Source organism: Lentinula edodes, assembly GCF_021015755.1.
Source record: "Lentinula edodes strain Le(Bin) 0899 ss11 chromosome Unknown C8R40scaffold_25, whole genome shotgun sequence".
Classification (NCBI taxonomy): domain Eukaryota; kingdom Fungi; phylum Basidiomycota; class Agaricomycetes; order Agaricales; family Omphalotaceae; genus Lentinula; species Lentinula edodes.
Window position 1 is genome coordinate 181721 of NW_025764331.1, and position 19460 is coordinate 201180.

Below are 19460 nucleotides of genomic sequence, written 5' to 3' on the forward strand. Positions count from 1 at the left end.
TCGAAGAAAGAACCATCTGCGCCCATGCCTTTATCTATCGCTGAGGCTTGAAGAGGATATACAGAGGTGGGACTTGTGGAAAACGGCGTCACAGGAGATACAGGACCTGGAGAGTGTGGTGATAATGAATTGGTAGTCAGAGGAGGTGTCGAGGTTGCTGAAGTTGAAAACAAAGTATAAGTATAAGTGATCAGTGCCAAGAACAAGGACCGATAAATGAATCAAATGATCATCCCGTCGTTGCCACGAAACTACCATCGGGGGAGGGTCTTGTCAAGGCATAGCGGAATCAAAGGAAATAGCTTGCGAAGTCGATGACATACAAAACACAAAGACTGTTCGAAAGAATGAAAGAAGGAAAAACTGAACAGGCACCGAGAAGGTCAAGTCTAGAGTAAGTTTTTATCCACGTCTCTCGTAACAGACGTATGATTGGTGCCCTTTTCGGATGTGTAGTATAAAATGAACATCGATTAGTTCATAGCATCACGTTGATCAATACTACCCGTCCCCTCATTACAACGATTAAGAGCGGCGGTACAGGAATACGAAAAAGCACAGGATAAAAGCAAGAAGGAAATGAAAAAGACGAACTCACTTCGAACAGCGGCAGCGATATCCAAAAAAGGTCCTCCTAGCATTCCCCTCGGGCCTTCTCCACCCATGTTACTCGTAAACAAGGCAGCCCTTGCTGCTGCTGCAAATCCTCTGCGACCAACTCCTGCCATACCGGCTTCTCCTCCAATCTTCGTATCCGGTTCAGGTTGATGAATTGAGGGACTCATCGAGTGAACTCGTGAGGCGGGGATAGGCAAAGGCGGACTTAAAGGCGGGCCATTGAGACTAGGAGCAGGGGAGTACGTAGTCCGGGGAGGACCTACGATACTACCAGAGCCAGATGCGAATGGTGTTCTCCCTGGAAGAAGACTGTTCGGTAATCGAGGAGACATAGGAGCGTTTGGTACCGGTGAACCACGATTCATCGGTGCCCCCGATCCTCGTATATTCGCGTTCATACCAGGCATAGATGTAGATGATGAGAAGGATGGCCTAGGTAGTGGCCCAGTTAAAGTAGAAGGTGCTGATGATGAGGTGGTCATTGACGCTATCATGGTGGATGTTGTGGCAGGATTGAACGATGATGACAGAGGTGATAAAGAAGACATGGTACGTGGTTCTGGAGTTCGTGGTGAGATTGGAGGCTGAGGAGAGGTAGGAAATTTCTGCGCCGACAAGGGAGATGGGGAGGTAGGAGATCTTGGAGGGGCTTGAGGACCTCGGGTAATAGAGACTTCGTCACTTCGACCGGATGATATGAAAGACGGTCTATTTGTACCAACGGATGATACGGTATCCCTATTTCTATTTCCAGAAGTTGTCGAAGAATTCATTGTATCCCTCGTCGTATCCCTGTCGTCACTCGAGCCGGACCTCGCCGAGCTAGAACTCATCACGGAGGTTGCGGCAGATCTAATGCTCGACACCGAGGGTGCACCAGCTTTATGCGGCCCCGTCTTATTTCTCAACGGCGAAGTACCAGGAATGTTGCCGCTAGAAGAGGGGCCCTTCTGGGAAAAATAATCGTCATTGGACCCCTCCGGAAAGGACCTGGCGAGGGGACTAGAACGTGCCTGAAAGCTAGAAGTACTTCCGACTCTGTTGCTGGTAAATGATGGTCGACGAGGTTGAGAAGAAGATGGAGGTGGTGTATCTTGAGCGTGAACATGAGGTGACTTGGGGCTAGGACTAGTTGGAGGTGAAGGAATAGGATTTGTGGGAGGTTTCGTAGCCGGGGCCATGAGCCCTTGCAGTCTCCCTTTGAATCCGCTACTATTGTTGTTGTTGGACGGTAACGGAGGTACAGGTGGCGCTACAGGACATATATGCTCTCCGAGCTCGCTTAGGGGCACTGGTTGGTTGCAATTCGAGCATTTTACTGTCGGAAGAAGCTGGGAAATTCTGGCAGCGGCTCCCGGTGATGACGATGAGGGAGAAAGGAGCATTATGGGAACAAACTATGGTGAGCGAGGCCAAGATTGAGAAAAGAGCTAGATATTCCTGGTGGAAATTTGGAATTGTAGACCAACGGAAAACACAAGATAAACCGGCCAGCGTGGTGCAGAGTCAAGCGGGCTACTGCCACCACGTTGACCGTTTACTGGTTGTATGGAAACCAGGAAGATATCAAAAGTTTGAACAGAAAAGATTCGCGACAAGTACTATATTAGCGTACTTTTTGCCACGTGGAGCCCATCATACTTCCGGTTGGCCCCTCCGCTACCGCCGAACCTTTCCCTACTTGTCGTTTCTACTCCCCGAAATTGGGAATCTCACACGTACTAGGCTCTACAGATCCCTGATAAATATGCAGCTGGCAATTTTTAGGTCATTGCGACAGATATTTACGGTGTACGACCCAGCGTACCTCATTGAGCTATTGTCTTAATCGGATGCTCGACCGAGGAGGCTTCAAGAGCTAACAAACACATGTACCGATTCCACCGTCGATTTCGACACAGATCTACAGTTGTGGACATTTTCACAGATATATGACAGAAATCATACTAGAATCATGTGGTTCATACCAACGAATTTAGTGTGGATCAAAGAACTTCTTCCTATTCAGTATGTTATCAACCATGAAAAACAGCTCATTGGCTGCCCGAGACTTCGCTGCTGATCATTGGGAATCACCAGATATCAACAAATTCTGCCAATGAGGCTACATGCAACACCACCAATTAACGTCAAGTTCCTCGGGTTAGGCGTTGAAGTTAACGGGAGTGAGCTGAGGGAGGAGGAAGAAAGAAAATCCTATAACACCGTGGTGCAGTATAGGTAAGTATCGTCCGACGTCAATGTAAGCAGAATCCACAAGAACCAAAAACAACAAATTCCCTTTCAAATTCCTTCCCGTCTACGATTGAAATTTTTGAATCGATAGTCCGCCTGTAACGGGTATCCTCCGTATATCGCTCTGTCTAATGGGATGGGCTAAGCTACGGCGGTGATTGTCCTGCCCACGAGGAAGCTAACTCGAACGCTCGGGATGATGAGATCATTATTGAATTTCCTCTTTGTTATTCATATGTGTGACTAGAATGCACGAATTCCCGCCTTCAGGCATGCTCAACAACCTTAATTCTAAGTTAAATTTCCCCTTCCTATTGTTATCCACCGTTCAGCTTTTCTACCTGGCTGCAATCAACGCTAGCTCCTCCGCGAGAGATCGTGATGAACATCCACCCCTTCCCTATTCTCTCATGATAACAATGGACAAAGACTTGATATCTGCGCAACTACGTAGCATGTATATTTTATCAGCATTGTCAAGTATTATTGTACTCGTCCGTCTGCTTGCGTGTCATCTCGAAATCATACAACATGAACACGGAGTAAAGAAAAGAAAAAAACAAGCCCATTCTACTGTTAACCACCAAGCCAAAGCAACCTCTTCACACCATACTCCATCTTTGCATACATACTAGTCATCTTCTGCGCATCCGCGAGCCCCACCACATCCTCCTCTACCACGAATTGATCTGTGCCAGGTCTTGATTCAGTAGCAGCACTCCCGACATCCTCACACGCCCTACGGATCACATCCACCACTAAATCGACCGCCTCCTTGCAATTTGCAGCACCGGTAAGCTCATCTGCAGCTTGGGAGTACTCTATCGTCGAACCATAAGACGAACCGCGTCTAACCCGCGTTGGATCAATGGGAAGCATCTTGAACGCTGCAAAACAAGTGCGATTCTCCATAATTCCTAACCCCGGGCTGGTTATAGCGGCATTGGACAGTATGTTGGAGAGAGCGTTCCGTCTAATGGACGGTTGAGAGCTAGGTGTCAGCGAGAGCCCCTTGGCGTTGCGTCTCGACAATGTTGATGTTGATGAGGGAGTCGAGGGTCTCGCTGGCGAATCTTGTCCCGAGCCTGACTTAGGCATAAACGACATGATATTGGCAAACGATCGTTGGGCCACAGATGTGACGGGGTCTGTTTTGGTAGGTGTAGGTGTTACAGGCGTCTGGGGTGTGGGTGTTTTCGGAATAACGGGCGTTGATGGAAGAGACAAAGATACGCCGCTATCCACGCTATTCCGTAGGGAATAACTGGTCACTCGGGTTGTTTGGTTATTGTTCAGCCAGGTGATCATAAATCCTGAATTCTGGAGAGGATCACGGCTTGCTTCCTCCAAAGGCGAAAGTATATATGCACCTACATCACTGTCAGAAACCGAACTCGAGCGTGATTTTCAGCGACAGGTCTCCATACCTCTTTTGATTCCTACAACGTCACCAAGAGGCACGCGGGTATAGAGTTTTACCTTTTCTAGGGTATAATCATAGCTCTATACGAGAGATGTAAGCTGGGAATTCCATGGGAGACCAGACAGGACCGTACGACGATATAAAGCGCAGAATTTGTCTATTCCCAATCATAAGTGCCGTACCACCAGGTCGAACCAACTCGTACTCACAAGCAACAACACTTTCTCCTCGAACTTTTCTGCGATAGTAGCATTCAGCTCTTCAGGAGAAAACAACGTCCAACCAGACAACAATCTCTCGCCTTCAGATAGGCACCTAGAAACTGAAGTAGCAATGGCTTCCGCCCTGATTTTTGAGAGGCGGATGAGATCCCTGGGATCCGTAGATTGAAGTTTGAGCAGGAACTCTGTGAAGACAGACATGTTACGGTTTCCTAGCATGTAGTCGATCACAGCTTGGGAGAACCAATCACTGAAGGTGGATGTGTACATTCTATTCAAATACGAGTTAGCAACGACAGAGCGCATTAGGCTGCTTCTCACCTTGCCAGGGAATTGACACCGTCATTGAGTAGCCCACTGAGATCACGTTTACCTGTCCTGTAAAGTTAATGTCCATATATAAGCAGCGCCCCAGAGAACAATAACACAAATTTCACCTTGTATAATCTCCCTAGAAATAAAAAAAATACATTGATAACGATTAGAACGTTTTCAATTCGCAACTGATCGAACCTTTAGTGCCGACGTTCCTGCACTGTGAAAAATTAAAAGAGGGCCGAGACTAGTGCAAAGTCACTCACTAAGCTCGACTGATCGCGTCACCATTGTTAGCCCACACTAAATGCGTGGCGAGGCCTGAGTGTCGATTGAAGTACAATAAGACACAGAAAAGGACGAACTGTCGTTGAAAACACGATCCACCTCTGTTCTCTCGATAACGTGTGGTGCCAGTAGCGCCACAGCGCTTAATTGCTTATCCAAGATGTGTCGCGCAAAGGCAGACTGAAAAGGAGATTGGCTTCAATAAGATTGCAAGCAAGGAAAAAGAAAGAAGACGCGCCTGTACTACGTTCGTTCTGTCAAGGCAATCTATACAGTTAACTCTAAACACGCCTTTTTGTTGCGACAAAACGACCCCATCGGAAACCCAGAAGAACGCTTGAAAATCGAAAACTCTTTCCATTGCATCGACGAGGTGGGCGATGTTTTCGTATCTGGGAGAATCAGGTCTTCTAGCGATTTGGATAGTAGAAAAACCTACTTCATGCCCTTAGTTTCCTTGTGGAAGTCGTACTCGTTATATTTGACATCAGGATTATTCAATTCTGTGAGAAATTCGCGATATGCGCACGTTACACCACCTTCCTTGCCATTCTGCTCAGCAAGATTGACGACGGTCTATGCCCTAGATGAGTGTTCGATCGGACAAGCAAGACAGGATCACGAACGTGCGGCCCATAGCGAGGAATAGTCTTCTGGAAGTGCCGATTCATCGTATTGAGATGTTGCTCGTGTGTGCGTTCTGCAGAGACAAGCGGCGGTGGTTTTAACCCGTATCCATTTTGTGTCCAGAAGAGAGGAACTGGTAGCTGATAAAAATGAAGCACGTAAACAATCAGGATATAAGGCTCACTAGATCCTCGTATCTGAACATAACTAAAGACGTTGGTCGATTCATCGCGCTAAACACAGTTTGGATGATATGTCCATTGGACCATAGAGTAGACGCACTTGAACTCGCATAACGGTCTCGCTTTCTACAAAGTTTGCGACATTCGCATCATCGTCAATTCCTCGTCTCTGATACCTCAGGCCAGCTCTGTCTCTGGATCTCCTCGATACAATGGCATAGTCAACAGGAAGGCCCTCCCCACTGGATTCCTGCGGATCAGGAACATGAAAGGATGCTGATTGATAGTATCCTTGCATTATTGGGAGAATATATGAATGAAGGCCAGAGTTTATAAGGGGTTTTGCTAGCCATTCGTTCCACCAGAATTGCTTGTCAACTCGACGCCAAAGTGGTAGCATGGAATCCGATTCAGCTAAGGGATCGGTACGATCGATTTCAGATACGTTTGTATCTTTTGAAGAAAGAGCACCCAAGCCGGCGAGAAGATTGTGCTGCTTCTGTGAATTGGCCATGCGCTCCTGTTTGTGCTGTAAAGAACGAGTGATATCTACACTCTATTAGTTAAATGTATTATGTTCTGACTTACAGATTACGCACCGAACGTGTATGCGAAATACATGCCTTTAGAAAACTCGCGTGTGCACTCTCTAACGATTTTTCCTTCGAGTTCGGAATGTTTTTCCTCAGCAGTTTCTGGTGGAGGCGCGGTCGCGCTCAGTATGCCCTCAATCACCTCTTCGGGATCCTCTTCTTCGTTCATTGCATGAAGGGACAGAGTCAAGGGCTTTGGTACTTTCTTTTCAATCGTGGGTAAATTGTCCTGGTCAGGAGAGGTTGGAAAGAGGGAGCCTCGTTTAGAGAGTCTGCTCCAGAAGGATAATCGAGAGGCAAGAATTTTCGCGATGGGTGCTGAAGGATTTTGAGGGTCGGCAACTGAAGGGGTTGAAGAACCAGACAAGGAAAGCTCGGAAGTAGAGTCTGAGGGAGAATGAATACTGGACTGGGCAGAATTCAAGCCGGACTCAGCAAAAGCCTTATCTCTGTTGATTTCTGGTTCAGAAAATTGTACGCGAGGAAAAGACGCCGTACTGGCAACTAATTCATCGTGATCTGTAGGACCATTCTCTGCAGACGAGGATATAGTGTCTATGGTGATAGTTGATTGAAGTGTAGGTCGACTAAGGCCATTTCTAGCAGCAAGAGTGTTTACGATTATTCGAGCTCGGTCCTCGGACAGGGGTATGGCAGCAACACTTTTGACACTGAAAACAACATGTGTTGGGTTGAAGACTTTCGAGGTAGATTGGAATTTGATCAGGTATTAATACTGAGTAGTGCGCGATGCTCACAATTCCCAGCGTTCTCCTTCGCTATGACCACCAATATGTACGAAGCTAGATGTCAGTCGGTTATGTCAGTCGGTTATGTTACCACATAACAAGAGAATTTACGAGTTACTGACCAGAGAATAATTCCAAGATTCCGATGATTCCATGAACGATTATCGCTTCTTTCCAATCATACACTTTGCCGCTCCCTCCAGACAATTCTTCTATTTGGCCGCCTTTCCCCCAAGCAACCCGGACGCAGCCCAAAGCTGCATCAGGCTCAGATAGATTAGGCCTCAGTAATAGACCATCTTCGGAGACCAGAAGAGCGATAGAGTCGTAGGGATATGGATGAGGGACAGGTGGAACGATATCTTTGGGCTGAAGGCCAGTGGTGTGAGGAGCAGTCGTCTTTGCTGTGACCGGAACTGATGTAGAAGTAGATAGAGACTTCGCAGGCGGCTTAGCTCCAGACTTGGAGAATAATCGTTTCATGAAAACAAACGAATGATTTAAATCAGTCTAAATCAGCGCTTCTAAAGCACGTGATACTTCGTATATCTCGCTTTGACAATGTCCTCAGGGAAGGACCCGCCATTTGAACTGTGACCAGCTTTTACCACGTATACTACACCTCAACTTCGCTTGACTTTGGCCTGAATCCCGCTGCTGCGGCGTTGCGCACAGCCTTTCAAGCGCCGACTCACTGCTAATTACAACAATCCTACTATGAAGAATGGCCTTTACACATTCAGAGAATTGGGAAGGCAAATTACACAGCTCGGTTTATGCGGAGCAGCGCTAGATGGACTTGAATAGCAAACAAAAGTCAGGCTAGTGCTCTTGATAATGATATGCGGTTCTTAGTCGCCTATACTTTTTTTCTATAGAGAGAAATCAACTGGGAACAGCTGGGAACCAATATGTAGCGCCTATCCGGTGACTTCTATTCAAAGCGAAACATTCTTCGTGTCAAAGACTCTTATTCTGACGTTGGGCTCGGATTCCCCGCATCATTTATAAGAAATGGGAAATATACCCACTGTGTGGTTTTTCTCCTTCTACTACCCATGACGGACGTGTTGGCGGGCGCAAATGGATTCTCATTGCAAGAGTCGTCAATCAATGTTGTATCGGGGCACCAGACGATTGTCAATCTTCCACCATTAAATTTCAAAACTACCCATACACGTCACCGACCATTATTTGAAAAAACTCTAAAATCCCCCCGTCTGCGCCCTAGACGTGACAAGCGTCCCGTCGGAGATAGACATGTATGTGCTCACCTCATTCATCAACGTGCACCTTTGAAGAGCGACTAGACAAGAATGCGATCCCATCTGCGTAGCAGAAATACCAAAGATGTGTACATATAGATCCTCCCCTCGTGTTATGTACAATGTACAACTCGAAGATACTCCAGGAAACCTACCAAACGGGAACGGAAAGGTCAAAAGATGCCCTTGTCTGACAACGTGCGTCCTCTGTGTGAAGTGTATGATGATCTAAACCTTATTCTTTTGAAATGTCTATACATATCAGTTTCGGTTCGTCAAGCTCAAAGAACTGTATTTATCTGGGAGCCCGTTCCCTCCATGTCCAACTACTACCATAGAAAACTATGATCAAGAAGGAAATTGTTCCTACGCCGTAGACCTGCGAGCCACTCGAAGCACGTACAGCGCACACATAAATGGAACAGTTTTCACAACCATATTGTATAAGGGATCTGCTGCTTACGAGGTAAAAGAAATGATTCTCAATTCAAGTCACCTCATGTCGTCGACAGACTTGGAAGGACGACTTTGATTTCTACGCCAACGCTAGGTGGAGCTTACTGTCGTATTCGGACTGACGAAAATCTTACATATCTGCTGTAATCGGCTACAAGGCATCCTAATGTCCTTCAACTATACGGTATCAATGATCAAGAATCGATTCCTGCCTTAGTTTTCTACTCTGGTGAAGTACATTTTCGATTCGAACTCATCAACACTCACTATTCACATCGCAGATGTCATCCCATTGAGCTTCTTTATTCGACAGTGCTCTCCTATCGCGTTGTGCTGTCTTCAGCTTCGTTGGGCAAGTATCTTGTTCCCAGGTACCGTTGCATTTCTTCACTCTCGAATTCTAGATCATAGACCGTGGTCAAGCAATGGATTATCTCAATCGCCCAGTTTCGGTATGTACATAACAGGCTCTCTATCCTGTCGAAATCGTCATTCCTACTCATTCCGCCAATAGAACGAGGAACTTTTCATGCAAACACTGTCTGGATTACTTTGTGTCGGCCCTATGGGTCCATGCGTAGAACATGAAGACGTATTGGATGTCATTGAGCGCTGCCAGCATCATATCACCCCGATATGGGCCCCACAACTCCCTTCAAAGAAATACAACAATGAAAGCGAGGTCATTCGCTACATCGAAAAACACCTGAAGGATTTTCACAAATTTGTTGGAAAATACCATACACCGCCGATGAAACTGGCATGGCTTTTAATGCCCTCCTGTGAGATTTACAAGTTAGGTTCTGTGTTAGAGGCTTCTACCGGTGACCAAGTTGCGCTCTTGGAATTATCTCCAAATTGGATACACAATGATTATCTTTGGGATGCATTCATAAATATAGGCCGGGGTAACAGATGCAGTCGTTCCGTGTCCAAAGATGGCTGGATGCGGTATGCATATTGTTCATTCCACTGTTTTAGCAACTAAAATACTAAAATTGTATACCAGGTATCGATTTTCATCCGACATTCCGTCGATTTCTTTCCAAATTGCATGCTCTGTTAAATTAGTTGAACCGTGGTCAGAAATCCTCCGAGCGGCCTGGCTAGCTCAAGCTCGTTACATTTCAGAGTTAGTCAAACGCCAGATCAAGCTACCTGACTGCAGTAAGAACTTCCTATTTGTATCGCAATGTACAAACTACTGATATTCGAACAGTCCTTCTAGACCATATTTCCTTCTCACTTACCTTTTCCTTCGAACAAGATGTGTTCATCGAACGCCCCCTATATCTCTTTGTTGCTCCTCTTGTTATCAAGAGCAATAAAGAATCGTCCTCGTGCTATATATCCCTAATGCCTTTATTGTCGTACTGGTCTTTTGATCCCAAAGGCAACATGTCTGATCTCGAGGATGCACCCATACTCGCTCAACTTCCCAGTCCCGTACTCGCTACATCGGGTGGCTCTCAATGGAAACATTATCAATACAAGGCGATAGAACAGTATCAACGTTTTATAGGCCATGATCATAAGTCTCGCTCGTATGCTGAAATTCATGGTCTCCCAAGAGCCCATGCTCTGTGGTCTCGGGAGCGCAGTGAAGAATTGGCGGAAAGTTCTCCTCAGACACTTTACGATCACGGACTTGATAATCTTATCTCGCTCAAGGAAGAGATCGACAACATACAAGGCATGTACAATTTCCTTCGACTCAAAGACATGGCAGAATTGACTGTAATTCCAAGTGAACTCGGGAAAACTATACGAACAGGTATCAGATAATACCCATGCCCAAGAGAGTTCTTACTACTCTTCTCCATCACCTGCCAGGGAGAAACTGACCATCCAGGTCACTGGCCATGATTCGTCATTGCAAGAGGTAGAATCGGACTTTCTGTCGAGCTTTGAAGGGCTGTTGGAGGAGCCATCTAGGGAGATACAAGATACTGACTATGATTCGTCATTTCCAGAGGTAGAATTCTTGTCGAGCTTTAAGGGGTTGGGGCCATCCAGGGAGATACCAATCATCCAAATTACTGACTATGGTTTGTTGTTGCTAGAGAAGGATTTCGTGCCGAGCATTGAGGGGATGTTTGACTCGGAGGGGCTGTCAAAGGAGATATCAATCAACCAAGTTACTGAAGGTTACTGACCAGGATCCATCATTGTCAGAGGTTGATTTCCTGTCCAGTTTCGAAGGGTTGTTCGATGAGCCTGAGGATGTCATCTCGATCCCTATCTGAAAAGATACTCACCAGATTTAACACCAGTTTAACACTCAACCCTTCCAAGGCCCTATACCTCCGCAAAAATGATTGTATCTTTATCTAGGTGTACATATGCTATCATCTCAGTATCATCAAGCAATGTTAAAAAATTTCTCAGGTCTTTGTCGTCACACCAGAATTTTCTGCTTACATTGAATAATTGAATAAGCTGTGAGCTCTCCATATGACAGAGCAGATTCATAGACTTACGTGTAAGTAAGGCGATAAAACCTCTTGTCAGATTCTTCTGATAGCTTTTGTAAATTGCGAACTTGAGCCTGACAACTGGACAAGAAAAAGCCGTCGGGTCCAGTCCTGCAATCCATCGGAGTATCTTCAAGGTCAGAAGCATTGGCTTTACAAAACTTCGAAGTCCTTGTGGCTATATGCTATAGGTACAAGTTCAGTTTGGAGACTGGAGCTGGAGCTCGTAGAACAGAACATTTAAACTAGCACCTTGTTGTCTCTAGGTATGAGAGCTGATAGCTTTTACCAGCTTTTACCGCGCTTTGTTTTTTCGGACTTGCACTGACCTGAGCCTGCAGACTCTGATTGCCATCCACTGATGCTCTGGAACACCATGATCGATCACTATGAAGATTGTGCTAACCGAAGCAGGCGATAGTACCTGATGCGATATTATAAGGAAATGCGAATTTGCGAAAAGATGCCCTTCCTAACACTTCTGGTCAAGTAAACGCCTCGCCACATACTGCTCTGCTGGTCAAAGTAGTGTGTTCTTCTGTTATCCTTAAACCACTAACAGTTCAGCTTCAACGTTTAACACCTCGCTCTTCGTACCAAGTCGCCAAGCACCCCCATTTCTCCGACAACCAAATCCTCCGTCATGCAATTGCGCTTCTCCTTTGTTCTGTTAGGCCTCGCTGCCGCCACGTACTCGAGGCCTATCGCCGATTCTCCACTCCAAACTGTGAGTAGTAACAGCAGTCGCTAGAAACGTTCTTGAACACAAAATTAATTGCTTTTGTAGCACGAAGGGCTCTCGACAACGACCTTCAAGGCTACAGCTACACCGACTGCTGCTTTGGATGCGGTAAGTAATCTGCACTTTTGTGACTGTTCCGTCGGATTAAAATATCAGCATCCGTTAGAATTTTGAGAACCCTCGTGTTGCGCAGTCGGAAACGATTGTCTTGACCAGTGATCCTACTCGCACCGCGTCGTTAACGAGACATACTAGTCGTGTAGCCGAAACGCAGACATCATCTCCCGATACAAGAACGCTCAAATCAAAACGTTTCTTAGAGGAAGTAGCTCATGGCTTGTCCAACGCCGCTGGCAGTATCCAAAATACTACTGACCACTTTGAGGATGTGAAACACAAGTACACGCAGCCATTCGCGGACGCGGGTGCCGCGATGCATAATGCGACTTCGGATGTGAAGGAAGGGTTCGAAAACCTAGGGGATGGTGTGAAGAATGGTACAGAAAACTTGACCAATGGGGTGAAGAATAGTGTGGAGGGAGCAGCAGGTAAAATGAAGAATGGCACGGAAAGTGTAGTCAACGGCGTGAAGGATGGCGCAGAAGGTGCACTTGCTGGGGGAAAGGCAGGGTGGAATAATGCAGGACCGGACTCCTCTTCTTGATTACTGAGTTCAATAGTATTGTCATATTCGTTTGTGGAATTGGATGATTATCTTGCATGAGAAAAGGCCTCAGGAAGGTCTTGATGACTCTGGGAGTCTTAGTTAGGCTGGCTTATTTCAACTACATATAGATGTGGTTCAAACTTCGAACTGCTCACATCCTCAGCATGCGCTTGTACTTGGTACCTAAGTTTTCCCCGCTCTTGGCTCCGGAATGGTGGTCGGCGGCGGTTCTCAGCGGTTCTCTCTCTCAACCTGTGCTTTAGGTAATGTTCCCATCAACTTCCTACTGCTTTCTTGGCCAAAGTTCGGTTAACATTTGCGCACTTAACGCCAGGGGAATACACAAATGTCATGATTTTAGGCCAACATTAGGAAACAGCATGTCGAAAGTAGTGAATATCTCTCGAACTCTTCCTTCTGACATTGATATCGAAGGAGAAGGAAAAATCCGGAAAAATTCTGCGCCAAGCAACTGCGAACCATGCTTGCCCGACGGAGGCCAACACTAGGCCAACGGAAAGATAACCGCGTAAACTATTCCATCTCCACCAACCCTGTGCCCTGCGGATGACCCCGCTGTTGGTCTTGAAACATCCATAAAAAGAGGCAATTTCGAAAAATGCTACTACCTTTAGCTTCTGGTCAAGTCTACTCGTCACAGAAAACATTCTGCTTTGCTGGTTCAAAGTAGTTTTGTGAAACCTTTCAGCCTTATCGACACAACAAACCGTTCGTTGTTTTTTCCTGTTCATTTTGGTGCGGATATTGTTGCCAGCGTATCCAACCTTCGTCGTACTCATCACCCTTGTTATCAGCATGCACGCCATGCAACTCCGTTTCTCTTTTGTTCTGCTAGGCATTGCTGCTGCAGGCTCTGCAAGGCCTATTGTCGTTCCCCCTTCTTCTCAAGTTGTGAGCAATTGTTAATTACCTTTCCCCCTTCGTAACTGATTGATGTATCACGCTTAGCTCACCACAGACCTTGCTTCCACATCTACGTCCGCCTTCGCCTCTGCCTCAACATCCCCTCATACGATCATCACTCCCGTGTCCGTTCTGGACGCCAGAGAGATCTACGTACCCGTAAGTAAACTTACATGCCCTTTAGTACTTCGCTTATCCAGTCCCTGACACAGTATCTCGAGGATCGCAGTCCAGCCGTCGCTGCTCCTCTCATCACTCGTGCTGCCAAAGATCCCTCTTCCCAGATCGAGGAAGCCTACGAGAGTCATGCAACCTCTTCGCCAAAATCACGAGCGGAAACTCGTGGCAACGTTGAATCGGGCGTGCCCATTTACAAACGCGACTTTTTTGAATGGATGGGCGAAAAAGCCGGAAAGGTCACTCACAACCCAGGCTTGCAACAAATCGGCGGCGGTTTCAAGACAATCGGGGGTGAGATTGGAAACAAAGCAAAGGAAGAAGGCCAAAAGGCGAAGAATGCGTATAACAATGCCGGTGCCAGTGCCGGTAGTGCTCAGCCTCAGCCACAGCCACAGCGTCGACAAGAAGCCAATCCCAATGTAGAGAACAGTTCCCTAGTTCAGAGTGCTGAGGCGATTGCGAAGAAGCAACAGCAGATGAAGGAAGGGGCGAATCGCCTCAAGCATATGATCACAAATCCGTTCCATGAAGCACATGATCAGATGGTGAACGGCGCTAAGAATATACACGATGAGGTCGTACAGAAAAAGAATGATGCGGTGAATGGCGCGAAAAAGGTGGAGGAATCAACCGTGAACGGGGTGGAAGGTGCGGCTAATAGCGTGGCGAACGCAGGAAAAGGTGCAGCAAATGGTTTAAAAGGCGCGGTGAATGGAGCAGAGCAGGGATACAAAGAGGGATCGAATGCGGGAAATCCCCCTGCTCCCCCTGCTTAATATTCTATGTGTACTGTACATTTGAATGCGTATTTATATGCGTATAGGCTTCATCAAAGGTTGACCTAAGGTTAAGTATTTTATATGCACATCACGTGAGTTCAGCAATTTCAGTTCACGTCCTCATCGTCGGAACATTTCTTGGTGATATGCCTCCAGGGTATGATAACTTTCTCTGCGTGCGACGCTATACTGATAGCTGATGGCCACTCGATAGCGCAAGGAACTCGTTCAGCACCACAGACGTTGACCTCCTTGTGAAATATCTCGCTGAATTATCAGAAAATGAACGACGGAAAGGAAATCGTGCATATCAGCGACTTACGGAGAACGTACGTCGTTATTGTCATATACTGCAAAGCTTTTAGAATGACTAGACAGATATTCTACTGCTATATAGGCTACTGGTCAATGGCCTTGGAGTACTCGACACACTTGGCAATCCTGGAGACATCGATACATGAGAAACGAGGGTGATATGGAACGCAGGATTCGCGTATACAAGCGAAGACAGGCGAAAGCAGCGGGTAACTCGCAGGAACCTTCAGGGGATACTACCGAAGAAGAAGAACCAGAGCCCAATGCCCTACGAACTTTAAAACGCAAGGTAACTCCCGTAGCTGAAAGCAGGACACAAGTGAAGCGTCTGAAGAAAGAGGAGGTTCACTCTTCCCTCCTCGCGAACAATGGTTTTGTGCGAGTCAGTCAACTTGTTCGGAGACGTCCAGCCGTTGCTGGAGACAAGGGCGAAGGGCCCAGTCGTATCGCCGGGCCGTCTACAATGCAACCTAAACCCCAGCCCATCATAAACAAACCAAAGACTCCAACAATACTTCAGAAACCAAAAGCGTCACCTCGTCCTCAAAAAAAAGTCGCCCCTGAGGAACAAATCATGGTTTATCCTAATCTTCCTGCTTCGGACGACTACAGCGGACAACAGTTCGAAGCAAAGGTTGACCTGAAGACTCCAACAATACCTCAGAAGCCACACGCATCACCTCATCGTTCCCAGAAGAAAGTCGTGCCAGAGGAACAAATCATGATTCATCCTGATCTTCCTGCTTCGGACGACTACAGTGGACAACTATTCGAAGGCGGCTCGGATGCTGAAATGCAGCTTGATCCTGAGGCGGGCCAAGAGGATGACAACGACGATATGGAGGTCAACCATATATTGACAGATCCTGTTGAGCCGGATAGTGATAAGACAAACGCGTACGCTTCGACTTTCTTCCCCCATACATTGATCCTTATACCTTCTACTTTCTACAGCACACACTCGTATCTGACACCTCGTTCCAAGAAACAGCCTACAGCCGGCACCTCTACGTCCGACCGCAATCGCGTTCCACGAGGCAGCTCCGATGGCATGACAACCACCGCAGACTCTGGCTTTTTCGAATCTACAACTCCTCCTCCTCCTTTTCCTCGTCATATTACAAACCCCTCAAACAACATCTTCGATGGCTTCTCTGATACAGATTCTCCTCCTCGACCGCTGAAAGCACGACCTGTTCCCAAGTTGATCGAAGGTCCCTTTGGCGGGGCGCGCCATAAGCACCCTGTCCGCCGCATAGTATTTAGTAGCCCGGAATCGGATTCAATAAAGACACCTGTGAAGGGGGCGTGGCCTCCTGTGCGAGGAACGAAACGGAAGCTACCAATAACACCTGAGGTTAACATAACTGCTCCGCTATCCTCCTCAAAAAGTGGACATGTTCCAAGTTCATCGCGTCCCTCGGGATCTTCAAAATTTTCGCCTCCGTTACCATCTACGAGGTCTCCTTTGATACAACTCTCACGGAAAGGGAAGGAACATCAACTCGTTGCGGAAGATGAGAATCAGCCGTCAGGATCCAATCCCCGTGTATCAGAGCAGAGTGCAAGGCAAGATGATGAACTACAAGAAGAGGAAGAAAAAGAGCCGTTATTCACACAGCGAATACCATCTCGTGATGCTGACAGTCACGAAGATGAGGAAGAAGAGCCGTTGTTTATACAGCGAATACCATCTCGTGAGGCTGACGATTACGAAGAGGAGGAAGAAGAGCCGTTGTTTACACAGCGAATACCATCTCGTGAGGCTGACAATTACGAAGAGGAGGAAGAAGAGCCGCTGTTTACACAGCGAATACCATCTCGTGAGGCTGACAATTACGAAGAGGAGGAAGAAGAGCCGTTGTTTACACAGCGAATACCATCTCGTGAGGCTGACAATTACGAAGAGGAGGAAGAGGAGCTGTTGTTTACACAGCGAAATCCATCTCGTAAGGCTGACACTCAGGAAGGGGATGAGGAAGAGGAGCCGTTGTTTACACAGCGAATACCATATCGTGAGGCTGACACTCAGGAAGGGGATGAGGAAGAGGAGCCGTTGTTTACACAGCGAATACCATATCGTGAGGCTGACAGTCACGAAGAGGAGGAAGAGGAGCCGTTGTTTACACAGCGAATACCATCTCGTAAGGCTGATAGTCAGGAAGAGGAGGAGGAAGAGGAGCCGTTATTTACACAGCGAATACCATCTCGTAAGGCTGATACTCAGGAAGAGGAGGAAGAAGAAGAGCCGTTGTTGACACAAAAAATGCCACGTGAGGGTGAAAGTGATAGTCAGGAAGAGGAGGGAGATCGATCAGAGGAGGAGAGAGAAGGAAAATACCTGAAAATCGATGACACAGACATAGCCATTTCACAAAACCAGGAAGTGTCGCATACAGACGACGAAGAACCGCTTTTTACACAAATCCCGCCGAGATCCCCGTCTTGCGAAGTTACAACAGAACCTGCATTCTTTTCACCTCCACCGCGTGCTTCCCATGCATCGCATCCTCCACGTTCTTCACATGCTTCACACGTATACCCGATACTACATCCATTTGACATCCCTGAGCTACAGTATCATACCCCCAACCGTTTACTCCGAACAATACATCCATTCGACATGCCCGATATTCAACATCCTCAATCACATCCCTCTGTTCCTCTTGCCATAGGAACCCCACAGTCTAATCGCTCAGACGATATCGCACGTCCATCAGTGAGCAACGAGACTGCGGAATCAGTTGTCAGAGCCCTAAATGCGTTCATATTGGAGATGGATCGGAGTCGGAAGACAATTGAGCGGGATAGACTAACTCGGGCTGAAAGAGCTAAGAAGGAGGCTGAGAGGATGGCAACCCAGGATCTGACCTCTTCAGAACAATCGCTCAACGGGGCTGGGGTCGCAGTTTCTGAGATTTCGAGAGAGAAGGTCAAAGAGAGTGTCGTCCGCGCCAGGGGGTCTCCGGTGCCGATGGGCGCGAAGAAACAACAAGTCGATAGACGGCGTTCAGATAGCGTCGTACTTCCTCATGATCATCCGTTTCTCGATGGTAGAACTCCCGATGCTCATTCCTACAATGATAGCTCAGCAAAGAAGAATCTAGGTAAATTAGCTGCGAATGAATTTCCTGTTCAAATTGCCAGACCATCAGCTCAGTCCGAACCCACAGCGTCCGGCTCTGGGTTGAAACTCGCCATCCGGAATGCCGACATTGATCCGAACGTGGTCCGTGACTCCGCAAATAGTCATTCCTCGTCTTTCAGAGATCCTGGTCAGAGTACTTCGAGGAATAAAGGGAAAAACAGGGTCATCGAGGAAATAGAAGTGAAAAGCTCCAATCACCGAGACTCCACTCCGAGTACGGCTTCCACTGTGCGTTCAAAACAAATCGACCTTCGTCAATTAGAGCGTGCACAGTCCCGGAGGAGGAGCTCGTTACCTACCGCTGGCCGTAATACTAGTGGCCCTGTATCCGGATTTTCCGCATCATCCCCTGCTGCCCCAACTATCAGCATTACTCCTACCACTGGTAGACCATTCTTGAGCGCGAGCTTCTCGAATTCTCGCAGAGTGGCGCATTCACCACCACCGCATTCACCACTCAAACTCTCCAGCTCCGATCAATCTCGACTCATCGACCAAACGATCCAAGATATGGCGGAGGAATATCAATTCCCCCCGGATTATGTCCGCCGCGTTTGGAAGCAAACTGGTGATCTGAACGAGGCTGCAGCCATTTTGCGTAAATTAAGAGATATGGCTGGTACTCTATTGAGAAAAGCTAGTGCGCGGCGATCTTCCGGTTTCGGAGCAGCTTCAGACAATGAACGAAGCCGAGGCGTTCCTCCAGAGTCAATACCTGCTACTGACATCAACACCTATTCGCGGGACCGGTTCAGAAGTCCTAATCGTTTTCATCATCCTGACAGCAGGTGAGACGACGCACTCTATATCCCCGCTATTCGATCCTCCGTCAAAAATAACCTGACAACTCGCATTCACCTCACACCAGCAGGTTCAGAATTGGTGGGATCCCTCGGAAACGTATCAGATCCTCTTTTGGAAACCGCCGCGAAGTCTTTCTCCCAAAAATGTTGGATGGGCCTTTACCTGAGGTTGGGTATAGCCCCCCGACACATTCGCGGGCAGGACAAATTGCTTTACTCTCACAGCAAGGAAGGGCGAAAGAGGCTATAGAGAGAGATCAGCGACGGGCTACAGGACGTGGAGAGGTTTTCGTTGTGCACCCGCTTGATTGATGCGAGAGGATCTTTACAAGCTTTTTGGAATATCATTGTCCTTATCTTGCTTCTGTACGGCTGCTAGGAGTTACATCATCTTTTTACAGGAGACCATCTCTAGGTATCTTTACAAGGAAATAAAACAAGATTGACCATCTCATC

General features: G+C 47.2%; 6 protein-coding genes across 6 annotated transcripts; 5 read left to right on the top strand and 1 right to left on the bottom strand.

Annotated features, from left to right (window-relative positions):
- Positions 1–579: 579 nt before the first annotated feature.
- On the top strand, positions 580–1581 carry C8R40DRAFT_1070777 (uncharacterized protein; the record flags this gene model as incomplete). Its single annotated transcript, XM_046226268.1, has 3 exons — positions 580–763; positions 812–1167; positions 1291–1581. The coding sequence occupies 3 exons, from the start codon at positions 580–582 to the stop codon at positions 1579–1581; spliced, it is 831 nt and encodes a 276-aa protein (XP_046084644.1).
- Positions 1582–3248: 1667 nt separating this feature from the next.
- C8R40DRAFT_1112502 (SacI homology domain-containing protein) lies at positions 3249–7776 on the bottom strand. Its single transcript, XM_046228419.1, has 17 exons — positions 7374–7776; positions 7261–7305; positions 6509–7201; positions 6010–6458; positions 5912–5960; positions 5727–5860; positions 5540–5676; positions 5339–5492; positions 5178–5280; positions 5079–5115; positions 5011–5032; positions 4935–4948; positions 4819–4875; positions 4486–4768; positions 4410–4433; positions 4281–4356; positions 3249–4223 (listed from the first exon to the last, which is right to left on the bottom strand). Exons 1-17 carry the CDS (start codon positions 7732–7734, stop codon positions 3430–3432), a joined length of 3432 nt encoding a protein of 1143 aa, XP_046084645.1. The 5' UTR covers positions 7735–7776; the 3' UTR covers positions 3249–3429.
- A 1621-nt stretch (positions 7777–9397) lies between these two features.
- Positions 9398–11127, top strand: C8R40DRAFT_1172338 (uncharacterized protein; the record flags this gene model as incomplete). Its single annotated transcript, XM_046231839.1, has 5 exons — positions 9398–9424; positions 9487–9923; positions 9982–10139; positions 10192–10719; positions 10772–11127. The coding sequence occupies 5 exons, from the start codon at positions 9398–9400 to the stop codon at positions 11125–11127; spliced, it is 1506 nt and encodes a 501-aa protein (XP_046084646.1).
- Positions 11128–11890: 763 nt separating this feature from the next.
- On the top strand, positions 11891–13268 carry C8R40DRAFT_367996 (uncharacterized protein). The gene is made up of 4 exons (XM_046234856.1): positions 11891–12173; positions 12234–12296; positions 12355–13118; positions 13190–13268. The coding sequence occupies exons 1-3, from the start codon at positions 12090–12092 to the stop codon at positions 12850–12852; spliced, it is 645 nt and encodes a 214-aa protein (XP_046084647.1). The 5' UTR covers positions 11891–12089; the 3' UTR covers positions 12853–13118; positions 13190–13268.
- Positions 13269–13671: 403 nt separating this feature from the next.
- C8R40DRAFT_1172340 (uncharacterized protein) lies at positions 13672–14735 on the top strand (the record flags this gene model as incomplete). The annotated part of the gene is made up of 3 exons (XM_046231840.1): positions 13672–13767; positions 13825–13938; positions 13992–14735. The coding sequence occupies 3 exons, from the start codon at positions 13672–13674 to the stop codon at positions 14733–14735; spliced, it is 954 nt and encodes a 317-aa protein (XP_046084648.1).
- A 113-nt stretch (positions 14736–14848) lies between these two features.
- On the top strand, positions 14849–19316 carry C8R40DRAFT_1238333 (uncharacterized protein; the record flags this gene model as incomplete). Its single annotated transcript, XM_046233455.1, has 4 exons — positions 14849–14895; positions 14953–15067; positions 15136–18989; positions 19070–19316. Exons 1-4 carry the CDS (start codon positions 14885–14887, stop codon positions 19314–19316), a joined length of 4227 nt encoding a protein of 1408 aa, XP_046084649.1. The 5' UTR covers positions 14849–14884.
- Positions 19317–19460: the final 144 nt, after the last annotated feature.

Bases quoted from the DNA above. Each gene is read 5' to 3' on its own strand.
- C8R40DRAFT_1112502 (XM_046228419.1), bottom strand. From the start codon at position 7,734: ATGAAACGATTATTCTCCAAGTCTGGAGCTAAGCCGCCTGCGAAGTCT. The intron at 7,202-7,260 runs GTGAGCATCGCG...CTACCTCGAAAG, and splicing joins GAAGGAGAACGCTGGGAATT to TCTTCAACCCAACACATGTT. The intron at 5,281-5,338 runs GCGCGTCTTCTT...TCTCCTTTTCAG, and splicing joins ACAGAACGAACGTAGTACAG to TCTGCCTTTGCGCGACACAT.
- C8R40DRAFT_367996 (XM_046234856.1), top strand. From the start codon at position 12,090: ATGCAATTGCGCTTCTCCTTTGTTCTGTTAGGCCTCGCTGCCGCCACG. The intron at 12,174-12,233 runs GTGAGTAGTAAC...TTGCTTTTGTAG, and splicing joins CCGATTCTCCACTCCAAACT to CACGAAGGGCTCTCGACAAC. The intron at 12,297-12,354 runs GTAAGTAATCTG...AGCATCCGTTAG, and splicing joins CGACTGCTGCTTTGGATGCG to AATTTTGAGAACCCTCGTGT.